This window comes from Anthonomus grandis, chromosome 11 (genome assembly GCF_022605725.1).
Source record: "Anthonomus grandis grandis chromosome 11, icAntGran1.3, whole genome shotgun sequence".
Lineage (NCBI taxonomy): Eukaryota > Metazoa > Arthropoda > Insecta > Coleoptera > Curculionidae > Anthonomus > Anthonomus grandis.
Window position 1 is genome coordinate 2859053 of NC_065556.1, and position 20535 is coordinate 2879587.

General features: G+C 36.3%; 1 protein-coding gene across 1 annotated transcript in view; it reads left to right on the plus strand.

Annotated features, from left to right (window-relative positions):
• Window positions 1-16433, plus strand: part of LOC126742041 (kin of IRRE-like protein 3) — a 419654-nt gene extending 403221 nt beyond the window's left edge. Inside the window, exon 5 of the mRNA XM_050448568.1 lies at window positions 14191-16433. Coding sequence (XP_050304525.1) covers window positions 14191-14291 — 101 coding nt within the window. The 3' untranslated portion in view covers window positions 14292-16433. The remainder of the gene's footprint in view (window positions 1-14190) is intronic.
• The last annotated feature ends 4102 nt before the right edge of the window (window positions 16434-20535 follow it).

Below are 20535 nucleotides of genomic sequence, written 5' to 3' on the forward strand. Positions count from 1 at the left end.
TTGTATTTAATTTTTTAAAGTTGAATTTTTAGTTCTTAATATGTACAAGTAAGTTGCTTACCTCGAGTTTAACCTCCTTATTATTAATTAATGATGTTTTAGGAATACTTTGGCACTAACTTACAACTTGCTATCTTATCACGTCTAGGTGTGGATAGTCTATACATAATTTCGTCCCACATGCTAAGTTAGACTTTATAATATTAAATGCTTTATGCGCTAATCTGTATGTTCCGAGTGACCGGGCGTTGACTGATTTTCCGCACATCATCAGTAAGGCTCTTCTCGCTGGTAGACGAATTCCTTCTCAAGGGCAGCAGCTTCTCTTAGAGGGTTCCTGTACTATTTACTACTACTATACTATTACTGTACTATTTATTTTAATGGCTGTATTGTGCTGTGCTAACTTTATATCTGCCAATATTTTACAATCTCCAATTACTGTTTGCTATACTTTTCGATACCGTTTGAAATAATAGTAAAACCAATTTTGTCCCTGGGAAAAGTTGACTACTTTATTTTTATAGGAAAAACATGATCTAAAATTTTCTTTTCTTCGGTTTTCAATAACTTCTACTTCTGGGTCAAATAACCAGAATCTTTTTCAGGTACCTCTTGGTTGTAAGATATCCAGACTAATCAGCATGAGCTTTCTAATGCTGAATGGAAAGATTCTATTCTATATATAATGAAAATGTATAATATATCTACAATACATCTAAGAATTAAGGACTGAGACCAGAAGTTTTATATGATGCTTTAGATTTTTATTTGTGATTCCATTAGGAATGAGTCAAGGCTTCTAATCTTGATTCAGTCACTTATGAGAGAGAGCTCTATGTTAATGCTTTTTTCGAAAACCTTTTCCCAAGAATTGTAAGAATTCAATTCACGAAGTTGAGGTAGTAAGTCGGGAAAACATATTTAAAAGGTGTATTTTAAACAAATAAGAGCAAAGGCAGTTGTGCCTAAATCTTCTAAAAAAAATTCTTCTCGAAAGTTGCCTAACATCGAGAGTATATATTTTTGCATCACCTGAGTCTCTGCCTTTTAATATTTATTTTATTAATTTGTTCCACTGTTTTTGCTATCGATATTAGCGTCCCCTACTAGTTTCCATGCTAGTTACACATCACTAGTCCTGTCGCACTATTTATATAAGATTTCGAAATAATTTAATGAAATATTAATTTCAAGTCATGTCCTATTACGCGACCTAGAACTTGCGAACTTTTCTAGGTTTCAGATAAGACTAGTCCACTCTTTTTTTAAATGTTACCGCTGACAATAACCTTTCTACTCGTATGACGACTGAGAATCGACTACCTGATTGAACTTATTTGACGTAGAGCAAATATCGCTTAAATACACCAAGGTTGCCAAATTGCCTGTTGCTACAAAAAAAATATTTAGAGAGCGTTACATATTTTAAACTTATCTTAACATACAATGCCACCTTGACATGGATAGACAACTAATGATATGAATAGGTTAATCTATGAAAGACTGAAGTAATTATGGTTTCAAAGAGGTGCAAGAGACTTCCATGCGAAAAATTGAAGTAAAAATGTGAATCTCTCTTGTGCTAGACACGCTAAGTGTCTGGCCGTCTGTCTTGACCAATAGCTGTTTCAGACCATAAGCATCCTTACGAGTACCAAAGGCAACTATACGAACTACTTAACACAAGCAACCGATTTTCACTAAGGACTAGGCTCAGGATTTAGAAGGCGTATGTAAGGCCAATCCTTATTTATGTCTCTTTTTCGTAGGCAGACATGCACAACAGACACGTCACACAACCAAAATCCCCCGGTTCATCGGGAATACCACTGTTTCGGGCTTGGTTAACTTATTACTGAATTAATTACTTTAATTTAGAAAAAATATCAAAAAAAGTTACCAAGGCCAGACTGTAGTAAATAGGGACGCTGCTTCAACACAGTAAAATCAAGAGCCTATTTTTGGTCGATTTTTTGTTTGCATCCTTAGCGATTACGGACCGGTAATACACATAATAAAGAGAAAAGGGTAACTAATTAAATAATTATAGAAAAAAGATAAAGTACAGAAGAAGAAAGTACTCGACTTACCCTTAGTAGCGATGGGTCACAGGATGTGAAGCGAAGGAAACCCCCCCAATTAGCCCTCTTGTATCAGGGGATACACGTGAAACCTCGTATTAAGCCTTAATTATTTTACACAATTATTTAGTGCTAGATTGATTTTGCACTTCTGATTTGATTGGTACTGTCCACAGGTTCCGTCGTCAAATTTCGGCCAAATAGCTTACTACTCTTGCTCCAGAGCGTGAATTATTATACCAGGCGAACCTTTATATGCAAAATAAGTAGAAGTAAAGTAAATGATGTGTAAATTATTATAAGAAAATAAAATAAAGATAAATTAATTATTATGTAGTTTATGACTAATTAAGAAAATAATCAAGCATGTTACATGCAGATTTTGCCCTAAGCATGTAACGTGGGATTTCATATAAATTCGGGCAAAAGTTTATGGGTTTTGGTATCGGCTTGAAAGGGTTGTGTGATTTACAGTTTTATAAATGGAATTTTGGGTTTGATAATAATGCAATTTATTTTTTTTAAGGCTTTTGGGGTTTGATTATTTTTTGGAATGTATTTACCTACCCTATCCTGTCAGCACACCTGTGTGGAGTTAGTCGTATTATGTTTCCTTAGTCCCTATTCATGTACCTGGTGTTGGGAACTTTCTGACCTTTGATTTGTTTGTCAAGAGTTTCTATGAGGCCGGTATATGTCTGGGGTATGGAGGGACTTCTAGAGGGTGCTGTTGTGCCACAGATTGCGCTATGAGTGGAGTAAATAAGACCTTTTAGATGGTGATCCGTTAGTGTAGGAAAACTTACAAATACTTTCTCCTATAGCGGAATCATGTTGGGCAAGGTATCCTAATTGATTTGAAATTGGCCTCCCCAGTTTTGCTTGCTATATTTCCCTTCAATTCTTCAAGTTAAGTTTTAGTAAATAAACGTGCCTCGACATCTGGTTTCTAACCCTACTAGCCGATTGACAGTGACTGTGATTGACAGTAATGACTACTTGACACACTTGTTATTGTGGAGGTTTGGCAGCGTTGCTGTTTCCCATTAAAGTTTGGTTTCCATTTGGTGGATGACGGAGCGTCATAAATCAGGCAGAGCGACGTAAGGGGAAAATTGGAATTTCGTAGCCCCGTTGGGAAAATTTTGTTAGTTTTCCATGTTTTAGTATCCGAGCAGTATCATTTTGCTGTGGTATCGCGGAATTTCTATTTTGATAGGGTGAGGCTCCGCGTAGTTTGCACCAAGAGGCAGGGTCAGATCGTGTCGAAGAGAGAGAGTGACAAGTTCACTGCTAGTGTCACCTGTCACTGTCTGGGAGTTGTCAGTTCCTTGTCCAGCCGGTAGCCATCCCGTTATCAGAAAGAACAGTCGACCTTTTGTGGTTTTAAGGAAAATTTAAGTTCATCTTGCCGGGAATTCGGTTGAATGGAAAAATATTCCTCCCAAGTTATGGGGTTTAATTTGATGAACGTCTAGTGGGAAGTTGTAGCCGAGAGGATTTCGGATTGACTTGATATTTTTGGATTTGGTCGGCTGCTCCCACACCATTTATGGGATTTTGAAATTTTCTAACCACAAAACGAGACTCTAGGCCTCGCTCACCACCTTAGGAATGTAGCAACATGTTGGTAATTGCCATAGAATTGATTGTGTGTTTATTTTACTGATTTTTTTTATCCTCTATTTTAGAGGCCTCTCCTTTTTCTCATTCTCTCCTCTATTCTCTGGTCTCTTCCTATTCTTTGGTTTATTCTGGTCATCCCAACACTGTTGGCAACCGGCTGAAGTGAGCCTCAACACAGCCTGGACTGAGCATTGTACTGTGGCTCTGCGATTTTGGATTGGAACTTGCCTAAAATCGACTTGCCCATGTAGTCGTTACCCTGGTTGTAGCTGACTGGTTCCAGAGCTGTCGAGTTAAGCTACCTTAGCCAAAATACACAAGAGATTAGAGGACATGCAAGTTTTTGCACATTTTATTTTATTTTTCTCTTATTGAACGGTTTGATTTAGGGTTGGGGGTTGAATTATTAATTTGAATTTTATGGGTTTATTTTCTTTTATGTAAAACAAAAACGTTAAGGGGTTCTTGCTAAGTCTATTAACATTAACCGAGCATCGACATAATTGATTTTGACATTGAGCCTGGATCGCCTTGTAAGGGATCGACTATTTGCTACAAATAACATATTTAGTCATAATATTGGTTGTTGGTTAGTAGATTTTATTGCACCAACGTACCATTAATAGGCTTTCAAATTCGAACCTTACTATTTAAAAGTTTTATTTAGATTAATGTGACTTGACTAGAGTTTGTAAAAGGTATTTAGGGCCAGTGAGGTATTGTGAATTAGGCTCCAAACATATACTTCTTGTAAACAACACGTGATCACGTTTTGGATTTTCCCCTTGAACAGTAGTTCAGTGCGGATTTGTTTTTTTTTACTAATTCCTCGCCTTAAGCATACCTCAAGTAACTCTTAATTCTTTTATCAATTTTTTATTTATTTAAAATTACTACAGTATTACATTTTGAATAATTATCTAAATGTAAATATCTCAGTGGAACTTAATTTTTTGATATAAATGGTAGTGACTATGTAAATTCTTGGATGATTATATCAATCTGGTGGACCTATGGCGTGTTATTTGAGTTTTTCCCAAATTATTTTCAGCTTTTAGGATCTAGGTACAAGCATAAATATAGGTCATCATTTTCTTGATTAAGGGGGGGCTTATATTACCATCATAGTATATCAGGGTTTGGTGTAAAATACAGGGTGTCCATCTATAACCTGACACATTTTAACTGTTTATAAGTCAAGAACGAAAAATGACAACAATGTGCGGTTTTCACAGAACTTCATCAATATTTTTAAAGTATTTTTTTGACAGTGTTGCCAAGTTTCAAAATTTACCTGAAATAGGAGGAAAAATAATGATGATTTTCAAAGGCCAATTTCTCAAAAATTTTAAATGTAACACCCTGTCCTTTTTAATTTCACATGAAAGCCTGTTAAATCCCCTTTCCGAAAATGTATAAGTTGTCTTAAATTCATTATTTTTTTTACAGAGCCAATTTTAGTAAATGACACATTTTTGAAAAATTTCCTAGAATACATATTCGGTGATTGATGAACATTTTCTGGTAATTGCCTATGTATCGCTTTAGCATGATCACAGTTAAATAATTTGTGCTACTGCCATGTCTATAAAAAGTATTTATTCTATGTATTAAATTACAATTATTTACAATAATTTTGACAACAAACAATTGAAGAAATTAATTTTACGAAAACGAAACCACCACTTTATTTAGAGACTGGATACAGAATTTATTGCAAGATTACCTCACAACACTGTACAGACAGAACCTCCTATAAGGCGGTACTATAGGACGATATACTTATAAAATAGGGCCCATTCAAGACATACAGATTGATGAGGAACCTGCTCGAGCTGCAGAGATACGAATAAAATATAACTTACTTCTGCAGAAAATGATAGGGGTCATTTAGCATTCACTTCCGAACTTGATTGTACCAGAAACGAGAGGTGGAACTTTTATTTTAAAATTTTAAATCTGCCTCCTCTCCTCTTGCTGGAGCAATATGTCCTTAACAAATTATTTTATAAATTTCTTTTAGGGTTCCTAGAACTTTGGACCTATTTTGTAAATATATATTCTTTCATAGTAGTCTTTATTTGGTGTTTTATCCCCCGATGTGGTTCTTCGCCGCCTGAACTACCCAAAACCTCTTTGAATTGGAACTGTAATGTGATTAATAGCCTCACATTGGGCACCTCATTACCCCAAAAATTTCTCCATACCATCTAGTATACCTTAAGAATGCAAATTATGAAGTTGACATTATTTAGTTTTTTCGTTCTTAGTTAATACAGTGAATAGGACAACCGTATAAGACAAGCAAGAAATAATTAGCCTATTTCAAAAAGAATATTCGCCTTAAAAGTTTTATTTCGATGAGATTATATGTATACAAGCTATTTAACGCATAACCTTTATAATTTATTAGACATTTTACTGTAGCGTCTCATAAAACACTTTTAAAGGTTCATTTTATAAAGTAATCCTAAGCAAATGTTAACTCAAACAACACCACTTTCAGGATAAGCACGGAGAACCCCGAAGCAGCTTGTACTACACGTTCACTGCAAACAACCATGTTCTATGCTCGAATGCCTGCCTCTGTATACCGGTTTTGTTTTCGGAAATTTAAAGGGCTCGGACCCTTCGGTCTGCTTGTCTGTTTTACCCTTGTGACCTTTGAGAATTATTGAAAATGCCAGTGGGTTGTTTAACTAAAAGATCATGATCTCTTCGGCTTTAACTATTAGAAAATAAAATATTGAAACAATTAACTGTCGGAAAAGTCAGTTTTAAAACAATATAGAGGCCTTAAATGGACGTTTTCATTAGATAATTGCCCAACGACAGTTTTCACTAGTTTTGTAATAAAACTACTAAACTTTTCGGCGCGATGCGACACCGACGTTCAGAGTTTCGAAACTTTTAGTCAACCGACGACAATTATTAAATTTTCCGGAGCGGATATGTTCACTCGTTACTTTTGCCAGATTTAATTGGGTTTAAGAACTTCGGTATCATCATTTTTTGTTTTATCTTTTAGTTAATTGTTTAATACCTGAAACAATATAGTCTTTTTACTGGTCGGCAATTTAGCTTTAGAGTAGAATAAAGTACTGCTTTGGGTACAATGAATATATTTCTAGTGGATATATTCTCTTTCTGAAGTTTTTGAAGGTAAAAAGTATGACCCTCCTATGCTAACTAGACAAGAGTTTTGAATATATTTCTAATTTACTAAAATAATTGTTATTAAATTAGAGAAAGTTCTGTTAAAAAAATGCAGCTCTACTTGTGGGGCCGTCTGTGCTCTAAATATGATTTAATCTCTTGTCAAGGAGTTACACAGGGTTCCATCTTAGTCTCAAAACTTTTTTTTTAATATATATAAATAATTTAATAAATCTTGGTATTCAGTATTCGTAGTAAGTAAGTAGTAGCAGTAAGTGTGGGGGAGCTAAAGCTGGGCAAGTCGGCATAAACAGTCCGGTTTCACCAACCTCAGGCTCACCCACCACTACGCCTCCATTCTTAATGCGCGGTCTTCACTGGGTCGGTCCGTCGTTTTAATAAAGGCTAGCACGTTGTCCCAGTGCAGATCTTTAAGACCTTCTCATTGGAATGTCGTTACTCCAAAAGTATTCCTTCTCAGGCGACTCCACCTATCACAGACGCCTAATATGTGGTATGAGATTTCCTCCTATGTACTGGAATTGGGACAGAGTGGACTTTCTCTTATACCAAGAAGGTGTAGGTGCCTGTTTATGCAGTTATGCACAGTCAGGATTCCCACAAAATCTTTGATACCCTATGTCCTTGCTATACCCCGGTCTTTTCTACCAGTCATCTTGCCTTAGAGCCGTCATGATTTGGTATCATTTCATTGGCTTGTCTACATCCTTCTGTCCTCCAATTCTTCCTTGTTTTTCGCAAGCCCAGTTATTAGGTGCCTGTGAGATTTGGTGTTTACTTAGATCGAAACACGGTTCGGGGCCTACGAAGGGGCTAACTGAACCTTATCTTGTCAGTTCATCGGCCCTTCATTGCCCTCGACACCCTGGTGTCCTGGGACTCATATCAGACTCACTTCTTTGTATGCTGCAAGTCTTTCCAATACTTCTCTGCACTCCTGGACTAGGGCTACTAGACGCTTTTTATCTATGATCCATCTATGTAGTAGGCCTGGAAAGCATCTGCCTCTTTAATTTGGTTCGTTGACCATTCTTCTTTTGTCGAGAGTTCGACTTAAAACTCCTTCTTTAACCTTAGTTTGTCACTCACTGAAGTGAACTGCCAGTCTCCGCTATCCATTCTCTTATGTGCCGCCATGACCTCCCTCTCAATTTAGACTGGGAGCTCCGGTAGGCCAAGAAAAATCTTTAGAAGTGCCGCAGATATTGTTCTCATGGCTCCAATAATTCCCAAACAGGCCAGTTTTTGCAGTTTAGTCAGTTTTTGGACTTTGATGACTTTCAATGGCGCTGGCCACCATACCATAGATCCGAATGAGATCCTTGGTTTTACAACTGCAGTATAAAGCCACTGGAGAACATGGGATTTTAGACCCCATCTTGTACCTATTGTTCGTCGTAATTGCCATATTAGAGCTGTTGCGTTATTTACTACCTGCATTACGTGAGTTTTTAATGCGAGCTTGCTGTCTAAAGTAACTCTCAAGTATTTGACCTGCTGCTATAAAGTTAGGCGATTCTAATACAGTGTGGGAGGACTAAAGCCTACGAAGCTCGCGTTTATTCGCTAAAGCGAGCTCAGTCTTTTATGGGTTGACTGACAGCCCTGTCTCCTACCATCACTGTTCCATCAATAGGCGGCTTACATCCGCTCACAGACTATGTTTACGTATTTGCCCGTGACCGTCACTAATCGATCATCTGCGTACTGAATTAGCATAGAATTCTTTCAGTTCTAGCTTCCTGAGGAGACTGTCCATCCTCAGACACCACAGGTGTGGCGAAAGGAAATTGCCTTATGGATAGCCGTCTTCATCCTGGTCTCGACATGACAGTATCCTAGTGTAGCACCGATCTTCCGGTCTTCCGTCGCCGTCTTGATCGACCTGATCAGGTGTTTCCGTTGACTTCCCTTTCAGCATGTAGGCATGCTGATTTATATATAGTGACGATTCTGTGAAAATCTCCTCTGTTATATAGCTGTCTATAAATCTTTCTATAGATTTCATTAGAAATGAAGTTAGGGTTATTGCCCTAAAGGACTTTGGTTGGCAGTAGTCTTTGTTGCCCGGTTTTGGGATAAAGGCCTTCTACCGCCCTCCTTGTTACTGGAACATACCCCATTGCAAAGCTAGCCTTAAAAACTCTCTTTAACTAAGGGAGTGGAATTTCGATGCCAACCTGCATCATAATGGGTCTAATTCAATCTAATCCGGCAGCCTTATATGGATTAACCACTCACCCACTACCCAAGCTATGGCTTCATTTGTTACTTTGTTTTTGGCGAGGATTCTCGCCACACGGTGCAGTGTTTCCTTCTTCAGGAAAGTGAGTCTCAAGGAGAAGCTGGATGGTCTCTTATTTGTTTGATTGTAGTTCGCTTTTCTTCAGGCATCCTATCTCGGTTTTCCTGTCAGAGCCCAGTAGTTTTATAAGACAAGCTGTGTCTGAGAAAGATTCCATCTCTACACAGAAGTTGCACTAGCAGTCTCTTTTACAGCATCAGACTTCATTTTTGAATTTCCTTCTAGCTGTTAAGTATGCATCCCAGTTCTTTTGAGTTCTCCACTTAAGAGTGCGGTGGTAAGACCTTCTTATGTCTTTTTTAAGACGATCCAGAGTGTCATTCCACCAGGGCAATCTCTTATTGCTAACTCTCTTGGGAAGACATGTTGCTTCATAACATTGATAATTATACTGTTTAGCCATACTACCCCTATATCTAGTTCCTCTGTGGAGGAGATGGCGCCATCTAGAGTACCCATGGACTGAACAAGGTCCTCTTTAAATTTGGTCCTTTCGGTAACCCTCGAGTTTCTCTTGAGAAGCGCTTCCTCCTTATCTGAATCTCAGGTCCAATCCTTGGTTTTTCTCATCTCAGAGATGAAATAAAGCCTTAGGCGGTCAGCCTCTTTTTTAGTCACCCTTCCACCTTCTCTGTACGACTTAAAAACGGCCTGGCTTGCCCTATGAACTGGGTTGGTCATTTATCCCTCGTGGATGCCCTCACTGGGTGTCTGTCCTTAAAAGAGGAGATATGTCTGTATAAGCGTCCTTTTGCAGAATAGACCTACCCTGCCGCCTAGGCTTCTTATGCTGACGGCCTGGTGGGGTGTCTTTTTTGATTTGCCTCTTTTTGCTAGAGCGCCTGAGTGGGTGGTTCCCTCAGCGGCAGGAGCCGTAGGTAATCCTACCTACGGTTTCAGCTTATCAGCTCATCTGCTCCTCGCCTTATATCTCTTGCTCTTGGTCTTCTCCTTTTTTGTCGCTGGCGATTCCTCGGGTGTTGCCCGCTAGTCGAGGCTTTAGTGTTGCTCTTGGAGCTGCTTCCTACAAGAGGATTTGAAGGAGCGGAAGTTGATCCTGGTAGAGCTGTTTGTCCGTCCTGGTTAGCTTCTCGCTCCTCCTTATTTATTTGTCTTTCCTCTTTCCGCCTCTTCGTGCGGTTCAAGCAGCAGGCAAGAAACTACTTGCCTGCTTCTTTTTTTTTAAGTCGTTGCAACTTTTTGTCTTCGATAGCATTAACTCTTGCCTGGTCAAAACCTTTTAGTTCTACCTTAGTCGAGGTTTCGCTTATCTTAGCTTCTGAGTTGCTGGTGACCCTAGTAGCTCCTCTTCCTAAATAGATGAAAAATACATCCTGGCTTCGGAGGATTTCACGGTAGGTTCCCCTGTTTTTTGTTTGTGGGCTCTTTTTTCCGATGTTCCTCTTCTGCAAATCTGATATTCAGGTGAAGTTTCTTTGCTTGCTGACGTCATAATCATTTTGTGGAATAACTCTGACAGCACATCTCTGCATTCTTCTTTGACGGATAACCTGCTTAAATTCAAGATGTGGTTTGACTTAAATCTCCTGTCACTGAATTCCAATAAATTAAGTTATAGTGGCGATGAGTATTTGGTCAGCTAGCATAAAATATAAAGAAAATTACAGAAATACACCAGCATAAATAGAAATATCCAACAAATGATACATTGATTTTTGCTCGAACCTTTGACTGTCTTAACAACCGCAGTATTATGCAGTTTTAACCGCAGTATTATTTAGAAGGCCGTCCACATTTTGTATGTCGTAATGGAGCCAATAGTAAGATAAAGTTGATAGCTTAAGGATAAATTATGGATTCTTTGTTCTTTAGCAGCTATGCAAATAACTTTATATCGTATATTTCTAAGTGAAGATAGAATGACAGCCTTTTGCTATGCTGATGATACTAATATCGTTTTCACCTGTTGCTTATTATGATCCGAGAAACAAACTGGTCACAGAAAAATGTGTTGCTGCTAAAAATGGATAAAAGAGTATTTTTGCAATTTATCCTAGCTAAATAGAATCTCACTCCTATCCATTTGTTTATAACTTCACAAAAGAAACTTAAAAGGCAGCATTGACACTGCAATGCTTCGTTTATGCTTTTTTAGAGACTGGCAATTAACAATGACGGTATCACGTAGACTCTTTATATTTAAAGCATAGATTGGCATGCTATATAGATAGATTGGCTTAATTTTTGAGCACAGCAGTACATAAGCTACCAACACTTATAACCTTAAATTATGCAAATTTTTACAGTCGTCATAAATATGGAATTCTGGGTGAGAGCCTACAAATCTCTAGTCAAATTAAAAGTTTTTTTTTTGTTATAAAAATATGCATTAGGGAACATTTAACAATAACCTGGCTGTTATATTCTTGATACCACTTGTTTTAAGCTGACTTACGTGTATTTTATCGAGCAGCTTGCTCTAGTCCAACGACTCCGCAGAAATCTGGATATCTGGGGTAGCGTAAATACCACCAGTATTTATTTAAAACAAAAAAGGTCAACATAAGCTTCAGTGAACTAAGAACTGATGATATCCAATCCAATTGTTGCCTACCTATTAAACATAGAACCATAAAAGCTATACTGTTTAAACTTAAAAGTTATTTTTTACTTTGTCAAAGGGCCTTGAGACATGGGTCAATAGCATACCCGTCCCTCAAGTCATGTATAATGGCAAAAACAATAAATTAGTAATCGTTGAACGGGTGTTTATACTTAATAACCTTAAGAGCTTTAGGAGTTATATTGTACTAGAGGCTATTGTACTATAGTTATACAGATATAATATATTTTTTAAAAATTGATTCAATCATTCCGGGTTATCCATATTAATTCGTCTCTAGGATTCTAACAATTCGTTTTTTTTTCAACCTCAAATGAGTGGAACAAGAATTTTAATTATTAATTATTTCCTCTTATTTTCAAACTTCCATGGCCCTTATTTTTTATTTAACACGATGTTTCGCTTGGTTATCTACAACAATTATTCTACAAGTATGTGTAGGACGTCAGGTCATATGTGAAGCACAGTAGGTCTTGGAGTATTCTGACAGTAGGGATCTACAGTTGTTGAAAATATCGATACTGGCCTCACTGAAGATTCCTTGGTTTTGCGTGATGTAAGTTGCTTACAAAAATATTTTTTTCATCTAATATTGCTCCTTGACAAAATCTTTGATTCTGTCCAATGTATGTTGTAGCCATTGGACCAATCGTGTTCTGCTATTCGCGATTTAGAGTCCTTTCCTGTCAGGTTCACTTTCGATATTATTTTGTCCTGACTTCCAGTAGTCGCATTGTCTCGTCAATGTTTAACTCTCCATATTCACAGAAGATTTAGTATGGTAGGAATTATAGCTTGGTTTTGATAGTAAATATTGTATGGTTTTCGTTAAAGTGGAGGCAGTCTTGATATTGAATTTTCTGACAATTTCTCCAATTTTCTTCGTAGTTTCTGTTATATACGGCGTCATTAAAAATCCTGCAGGATCCTTCAGTTCCTATGGATTATTATCTTTGCTGCTTTCCTAATATTTGTTTTTATTTGTTTGCTTGAATAGCATTTTGCTGCAAATCGTTGGTAATGTTCTGAGTATTATTGGATTGATGGACTGTATGATTATACTTGCTGGCTAGATAAATCACTTGACTCTTGTATATAAACAAATAACTTTATTAATTAAAACTAACAAATTAAAAGAAATTATTGTTCTGATTTGTGCACGCGGAAAGTCGTTATTCTGGTCGAGCTTCATGTTTTCTTCCTACTACCTACTTGGTCTGGCTCGACTCGAACGAGCTGTTAAGGTGGATCCAGACTAGGCGCGCCGATCCGCGCCAAGCTACGCTGAGCATTTGTGAATGTTGCAGCAACGTTAGCGAACATAATTTGGTCTTTGCGCGAGAAACGTCCAAGCCGGCTGCTTTGCTCTGCAACAAACAGTTGTTGGCCAGTGTTCCAACCCCTCCGATTAATTATTTGGTTTTGCCGTTCATACTGCGAAGAAAATGGTCAATTTCGACCAGGCTCGTAGCGACAAGAGAAAGATTTTAAAAAATCGATTCTTCCTCTTCTATATCGACATGCACATTGAGGCTATTAGCTATTTCTTACCAAGCGTCATACTTTTTGTTTTTTAGGTGGTAATTGTTATTGGTTTGATCCCACAGTTCCGGCTTAGATTCATAAATATTTATTAACCACACGATTACCAAAAACAGTCAATGTAGATATAGGACACAATCAATACACGCAAGTGCATTAAAAAAAAACGTATGTTAACAGTTCACTTCAAAAACTTCGTCCAAACTAGGAGCGCCAAAACGCTTTTTGATGTACCGACAACTGGCGGAACAACAACGAACACGCACAAAGAAGATCGTTAGTGCGCATTTGTGTGCACTCTCCCATCCACACTGAACGCAATGCAACGTTGCAAAACGTTTTGCGCAGCTCGGCGCGTCCGGTCTGGACGCACCTTTAGAAATAGTTGTTAATAGCAACGGACGGAAAACCGGTGCGACGCATCGGTTGCAATGTTGCCGAACTTAACACAAAATAATATAATAATTGATAGTGTTCATTCACTGGCGTAAACATGATGTTTATTTCTCTGCTGAGGTCAATATTGTTGTTGCATATTGCGGCTGCCCTGCTATACAGGGTTTTAATTATTCCCACTTTTGTTGAACCATTCCGAAATGATGTGATAAATTTAAAATAAAGGCAAAGGAAATTCGAAAATTAGATTGTACTACTTTATCAATGTCTAGTACTATTAAAAACTTCCTCTCCAAGAAAATTTTCTCTCTGTATGAAAGGGTAAAGTACTGGTTAGTACTTGATGCGTTATTTATATTATTTTAAATATTTATAGCAATTTGATTCTCAGACTCCAATAATTTTATTTATTTATAAACGTGTTTAATTCATCAACTTTTGGTTTGTAATTGCTTAATTGCTTTTCATTTTTTTAGGAGAACATCCTGAGGCGATGCAACACGGTGGTAACCAGCGCATGGGGCCCTCCATTGGAATCCTGGCCTTTATAGCATATATTTTATTGGCGTACAGTTAAATTTGGAAATGCGATGAGGAAACAAAAGACTTATAAGTTTTAGTGATTTGTTTTTATCCCACTTCTTTTAATTTCTTTTTATATACCTTAGGGACAACCAGTCGGGAAGATTTAAAGTAGTAATTGTGATGCAATATGATACATTTTAGTGAACATATTCATTAATTCCTCGAAGTATTCAACAACTACTGCCTTTAAACTAAAATTTGTTAATTTTGATGGCTGTTCATTTAGCAGGGAACTTCTTGAGACATTTGGCTCTCCAGAATATTAATGAAAATTACATATTGTCTACTAGTTGTAAATTTTAATTTTATAATTATTAGCGCCTCTCCACCACTTCATTTACAGGTTTCGTAATAAATGGTGCCTATTTGCATTCAGTACATTAACAAAACTAGGTTTTTTTGAAAAGAAAGATAGATAAAGAAAGATTAAGGTGAAGGAGAGAAACTTATTATTCTAATTCCTTACAAGAGAGATTTAATTTAATTTTGAAATTAACTATATTAAAACAAACGAGTTGATTGCTACTATAGCTGATCCTCTGCTATATATAATTTATTGTTCTTTGCTATTCTGGTTTATTTGTCCTAAAAAAGGCAATAAATACCATTCTAAATTCTATTAATTTCCGACTTGCGAAATATCCCGAGGACCTGTTCTGCTGAATACCTCAAAAGTACTAACATGAGTGAAGAAGTGGCAGATAAATGTAATTGAAATATACAAACGATAATTTAAAGGCTGATTGGAAGCTTCATGAGAAGATATATAATGAAACCAATTTTATTTTTTGCCGCCTTTTTGTTACTAACTACTCTTTCGATATTTAAATTTTACAATGACAGATAACTTAAAAAGTCTTTCAAATTATTATATAATATTTCTTAAGTTGGTTTTCTATTCATGGTATTTTAAAAATAGACTGACTTTATTGGCTGACAAACCCACCTTTGCCTTCTTGGGCGCCGATTCACCCCGAGAAATCCACTGTTTTGAATGCTGTTTGGTCTCCGGCGTGTTGTGGTGGATCCACGTTTCATCCACGGTGACGAAACGATGCAAAAATTCGTCCATATTGCGGTTGAATAACGCTAAACACTCCTGGGAAATTGTCACACGGTTGCGTTTGTGGTCAATTGTAAGCAAACGCGGCACCCATCTTGCGGAAAGCTTTCTCATACCCAATTGATCATTTAAAATTGAAACTACTGAACCATGTAAGATGCCTATGGCTTCCACAATCTCTCACTTTCAATCTCCGATCGGCTAAAACCATATTGTGAATTTTTTTAATTGTTTTGGATGTAGAGACCTCGACTGGGCGTCCAGAACGTTCGGCATCTTCCGTGCTTGTACGGCCACATCGACATTTATTAAACCACTTCTTTACCATGGAAATGGATGGTGCAGAGTCCCCATAATATTTATCAAGCTTAGCCTTGGTTTGAGTGATGGTTTTTTTCCGTAAAAAAATAATGCTTAATGACACACGAAATTCACTTTTTTCCATTTTCTTCTCAAAACGAGTGGTAGTCTGCTATCAACAGCTGTCAAACACAAACTAAATGACGCAGCTTGTTCAAATTTTGACAGGCGTCAACTGACAGTTCTCTGTTGACAGGAGCAGAGTTGCCATTTCCATTAAAGGGCGGGAAATTCAAAAAGTCACGGACTTATTGACCCGCCCTCGTATGTTTGAAACTAGTATTAGAACTAAGATGAAAATAGTAATTGTACATTTTTTAGTTATTCTTGCTCGTTAGATTATTATTCAGCATTAACTTTTTAATTGTACATGATCGGGTAAGACTTCTAGTGCTGATATGTCAACTTTGAGAAAATATGGTCACTTAGTGCGAGGTCTGGAGAGTAGAATGATCAAAAATTTAAAAAAGAAGTTCTTGTTTTTTTGACAGAATGAGGTTAGGCACCGTCATAAAATAGTAGGACTTTACGATGGTGTAGCGCACACTTGTGTTAAGTGCATAATAAGTGCTTTTGAAAAAAAGTAAAATGAAAATTCAGGGATCTAGAAAAATATAATGATATTCAAAATTTACTTCTAAATATATACAAAAGTTGTTGTAGATATGTTTTTGAAGAATTATTGATTAACAAACTAAGATACATAATTTAAAGATAATAGATTTTAAATAGATTTTATTGTTTGATTTCTGTACTTAACACATATGTGTTTTTTATACTGCTTATAGAGAGATTAATATTTACTTATAGACAGATGATAAAGAACAAATATTTAGTAGTTTTTAAGATATTTTTTAAGATTTTATTAAAAAAAAATCAAATAAGATAATAACAAAAAAAGATAAAAATAAGATACAGTCTTTCTTAGATTATCTAAATGGATATTTTTATTTAACACAAATTTAAATTAATCGGATTCATCTCTTTCTTCCAATGAAGCTCCATTTTTGGCTTCAGGAATATCATTATTGAATTGTGAGGAATCTTCTGGAATAATTTGCGATACTGGCAGCCTAGCATCATACCTTTTAGATAATTCTATCGCTGTCCAGTTACTTTTTTTTCTTCCAACTCTAGTAGTAAGTTTTCTGGTATCAAAGAAGTCACCAAACTTTAAATTTTCTACGACATTAGGCCGTCTTCTAGCCGCTGCAATAAGAAAGCACAATTCTCTTGTATGATATATTTTTTATGTTGTCTAGCCCTCTCTATTGTGGCATGCATAGAGTCTGCCTCCAAATAGGAGTGGTCAGACTCCATAAATTTTAAATCTATGATGTTCAAATGTTGAATTTTGTTAACGGCAAAAAGCATGGCTGTTGCCACATACTTATTCTATTGCTATTCTGACCCCCTTAAGTGTCCGAAACGGAAGCCACAAACTTTTACATTCAAGCACAAACATTTACAAGTTTGTGCTTATAATAAATTTGGTTCTCTGCTGCATGGGGAACTGACAAAATTGCCTGGAGATTAAACGATATCGATCTAAAGGTTTGTCCTTTTTCAGCGGCTACCTTTTTCTAATCCACTTCGAAGCTTCATATCCAATGATTCTTTTTTCTCTCTTCTTATGCTTCTGATGTTCTTCCTCTAAAACAGCTTTATCTTTTGCGTTCTGGTAGGCGTTGCAGTGGAAACATTGATCCTTTTTTGGGACATAAAATGCCAGTGAAGATTCAATATTATGAAAAATTTTTTGATACACAAATTTTGAAACAGGCTGTATACTTTTTTCAGGACAAAAGATATCTGTGTATAATCGATAATACAAATATTATAATATAGACATAATACAAATGTTTAGATTCGACGAAAGGTAGTGTTTCTGCGTATCACGCCTAATTTTTGGCTTCCTGAGTTGTTGCGTTGAAAGGCTGAAAATGTTTTCTATAATCAAATCCAGTAAATAGGCCTGTTTCGCTCATACTTTTAGCACAAGTTTCTAGTACTACAAAAAAATTGTTTGCAAACCCTTTGGCGTTCGCCATTTGAATCATTTAAATAGTAGTTTCTAGATGTTAGTCTATTTTTAAACTTTGGATTGTTCATTTTTCTCGAAACAGATACATTTTGCATGTTAGAAGTCATGTATATTTTTTGGCGTGTGTAGTCTGATAAATTATAATATTCTTTTCAAAGTTTTTCTCTCTGTATATCCGATATTTTTTCATTGCATTTAAAACGACACTTACTACAGTCAACTTCTTCAGTCCGTTTTTCCAATACTTTCCTTTTTTCCTTTTCTATTCAAATACTCTTTTTCAGACAGCCTAAGTTTTTTTATAATTGATCTTTTCCATTGCTCTTTGTCAGCTCTTTTTTTTCTTTTTAAGCTTTTTATCGGCTGTTTTCAACTCCATTGCTTCTGAGAAATTTTCTTTCGTCTGCAGAATTCGAATCTGATGTTTTTCTAAAATTTTTAAAGTACCTTCTAAGTTTCCTGCCTTTAGGTTATTTGCAATCGACTTCTTCATCCGACAATTTATAAGAGCTTGGACTGTCTACATAAGGATCAGAATCTTCTTCAAAATTACCAGTCCTTGTAGAAATTCCTGAGAGCCCTGGCAACGGCTCATTTTGTCGAGGCACATTTATTTAATTAGATGTTAGGTTTACTTTGCTTTTAACTTTTTTTCTGATGGCTAGAAACAAACAGAATAAGCTAATTGATTTTTTTAGAAGAAATTGCAAAATTAACTTACTAACTAAAAACACTAACATACTTACTTTGGTTCTCTTTCGAGTCTAGCAATTTTAGGTCTATAGTTTTTATACAGTCAAATATTTGCAAATTTTGGTTTGAATTTCCCAAATTACTTACAGGTACCTGTATTATTTCATCTAAAAACAATACATTTAAGTAACAAACAATATAAAATATTTGGTTTTTCTTTGTTTTTTTTTTTAATTAAAAAGCTACTTACTTTATAAGATTGTTAACTTACCCTGTTTTTTTTTGAGTCATTGGCTTATGTGCACCGTTATTGGTTGAGCTCTTAATTTGTAGAACTTCATTTAAACCTGTTTGGGTCACAAGCTTAACCATTAGGCGGCTTCTTGAACTCATTATGTCATTATTTTCAGAAAAATATAAACACCACATGGATAGGCAGCTATTTAACATTACTATTCAAACAATAACGTTACTTATCACAGTATTGTTCTCAGTTGATTAATTTTCTCTCAGCTGATTAATTTAACGGGGCAGGAGTTACTACCACAAATGTGGTAAGTGCGCTTAACACCTAACAGTTTTTAAAATGTTTGTGTCACAAAGTGCACAAACTAAGTAAGTGCAAACTAAGATAAGTGCACTTGACATATGTGTGTTAGAAACCTGCAGTTTATTAAGTTTGTGGCATGAATATTAGATGGCGCTACCGATACTAAAAACATAATTTTCACTAAACACATTTGTGCATATGAAAAATTGACCTTAAAATAATTGCTTATTGAAGTTAACTCATTTTTGCGAAAAAGTGCACTTAACACCTTTGTGCGCTACACCACGGTTTAGACAATTTTACAGAGCTTCGTAATATTAATCCATCTTAAACGTAGACCTAGATTAAGAACTTGGACCAATAAAACACCAAACCCATCACAAAACTTTCGAGAAATAAGAATTTTCTTTCAAAACCAATGACTAACCAAGCATATAACTCACAAGTGGACATAATTTACACTGGTATTACCATGCCGAGGTCGTATTACTGAAAAAATTATTTTCAACCGTCAATACCAGTTTCACTCGTATGGGTAGACCCTAATCTAAAACTACTTCTGCTTAAGGTGTCCACCACTTGGTAGATCTTTAGTCTAAGCAACTTAGGCTATTCCAATCATATACTGTTCCCCTCTGCTGAGGTCTGTACTTCAGCAGGGCTTCTTTTTCTTTGCAGGTTCCTTTTACCAATCTGTGCTGGGTTGGGAGGGGCTGGTTTTTTATGTGTCCTCACACCCTTACTATGTAGAGTAGACCCGATGGGCGGCCATATTTTTTCACTTAAGTTCCTCCGAAATCTTTAGACTTTGGAGCTGAAAGAGACCGGTTATTCGTAAAACCAGTAGTAGTCTGGAGAGGTAACTTCAGTACGACTATGCCCCGAAATAGAACCTAAACCTATGTTTACCATGTGAAGCCTGCTAGGCAGAGTCTAAGACGAATGCTAGACTAAGGAAAGTAGCTTGTGGAACGCCCCGTGTATGTGAATTTCTGACAGTGAATCATCTTGGCCGGTATTCTTGACGAGATTAGAACAAGTAAGAGAAGTGGACGAAGTTTACCGAGAATTCACCACATCTGTTTTCTTTAAAAAAATATGTGGAAGGAAGCAGCTGCAAAGAGAGGATTAACATTCTTCTGGAAAAACCCTTCATGGGCCGAGACTGAAAAGTCTAAAGAAGTTTCCATATTTGGACGAATGGTCAATATGATTATTTTATAATTTATATACATATAGTGATAGATTTGTATATACTTAATAATGTAATAAATGAACTTGGTGTCCCTTGGATATCATTTTGGTCTTAATGGCCATAAATATCTAAAAAAGAAGCCAACCCGAATAGCTAAAATAAGTCTTAAAAGAAGGAAAAAAGCTTTTCTGTTTTATGCTAAATGAAAATAAATCTGAAGTAACGAACTTATGCTATTGCATAGCGCAAACCTTGGACAAAATTAAAAAACTAGTTCAGATTTTTGATTGTGAATTTTCTTCCACCTTCTGAGAATCGGCTTTCTGTATAC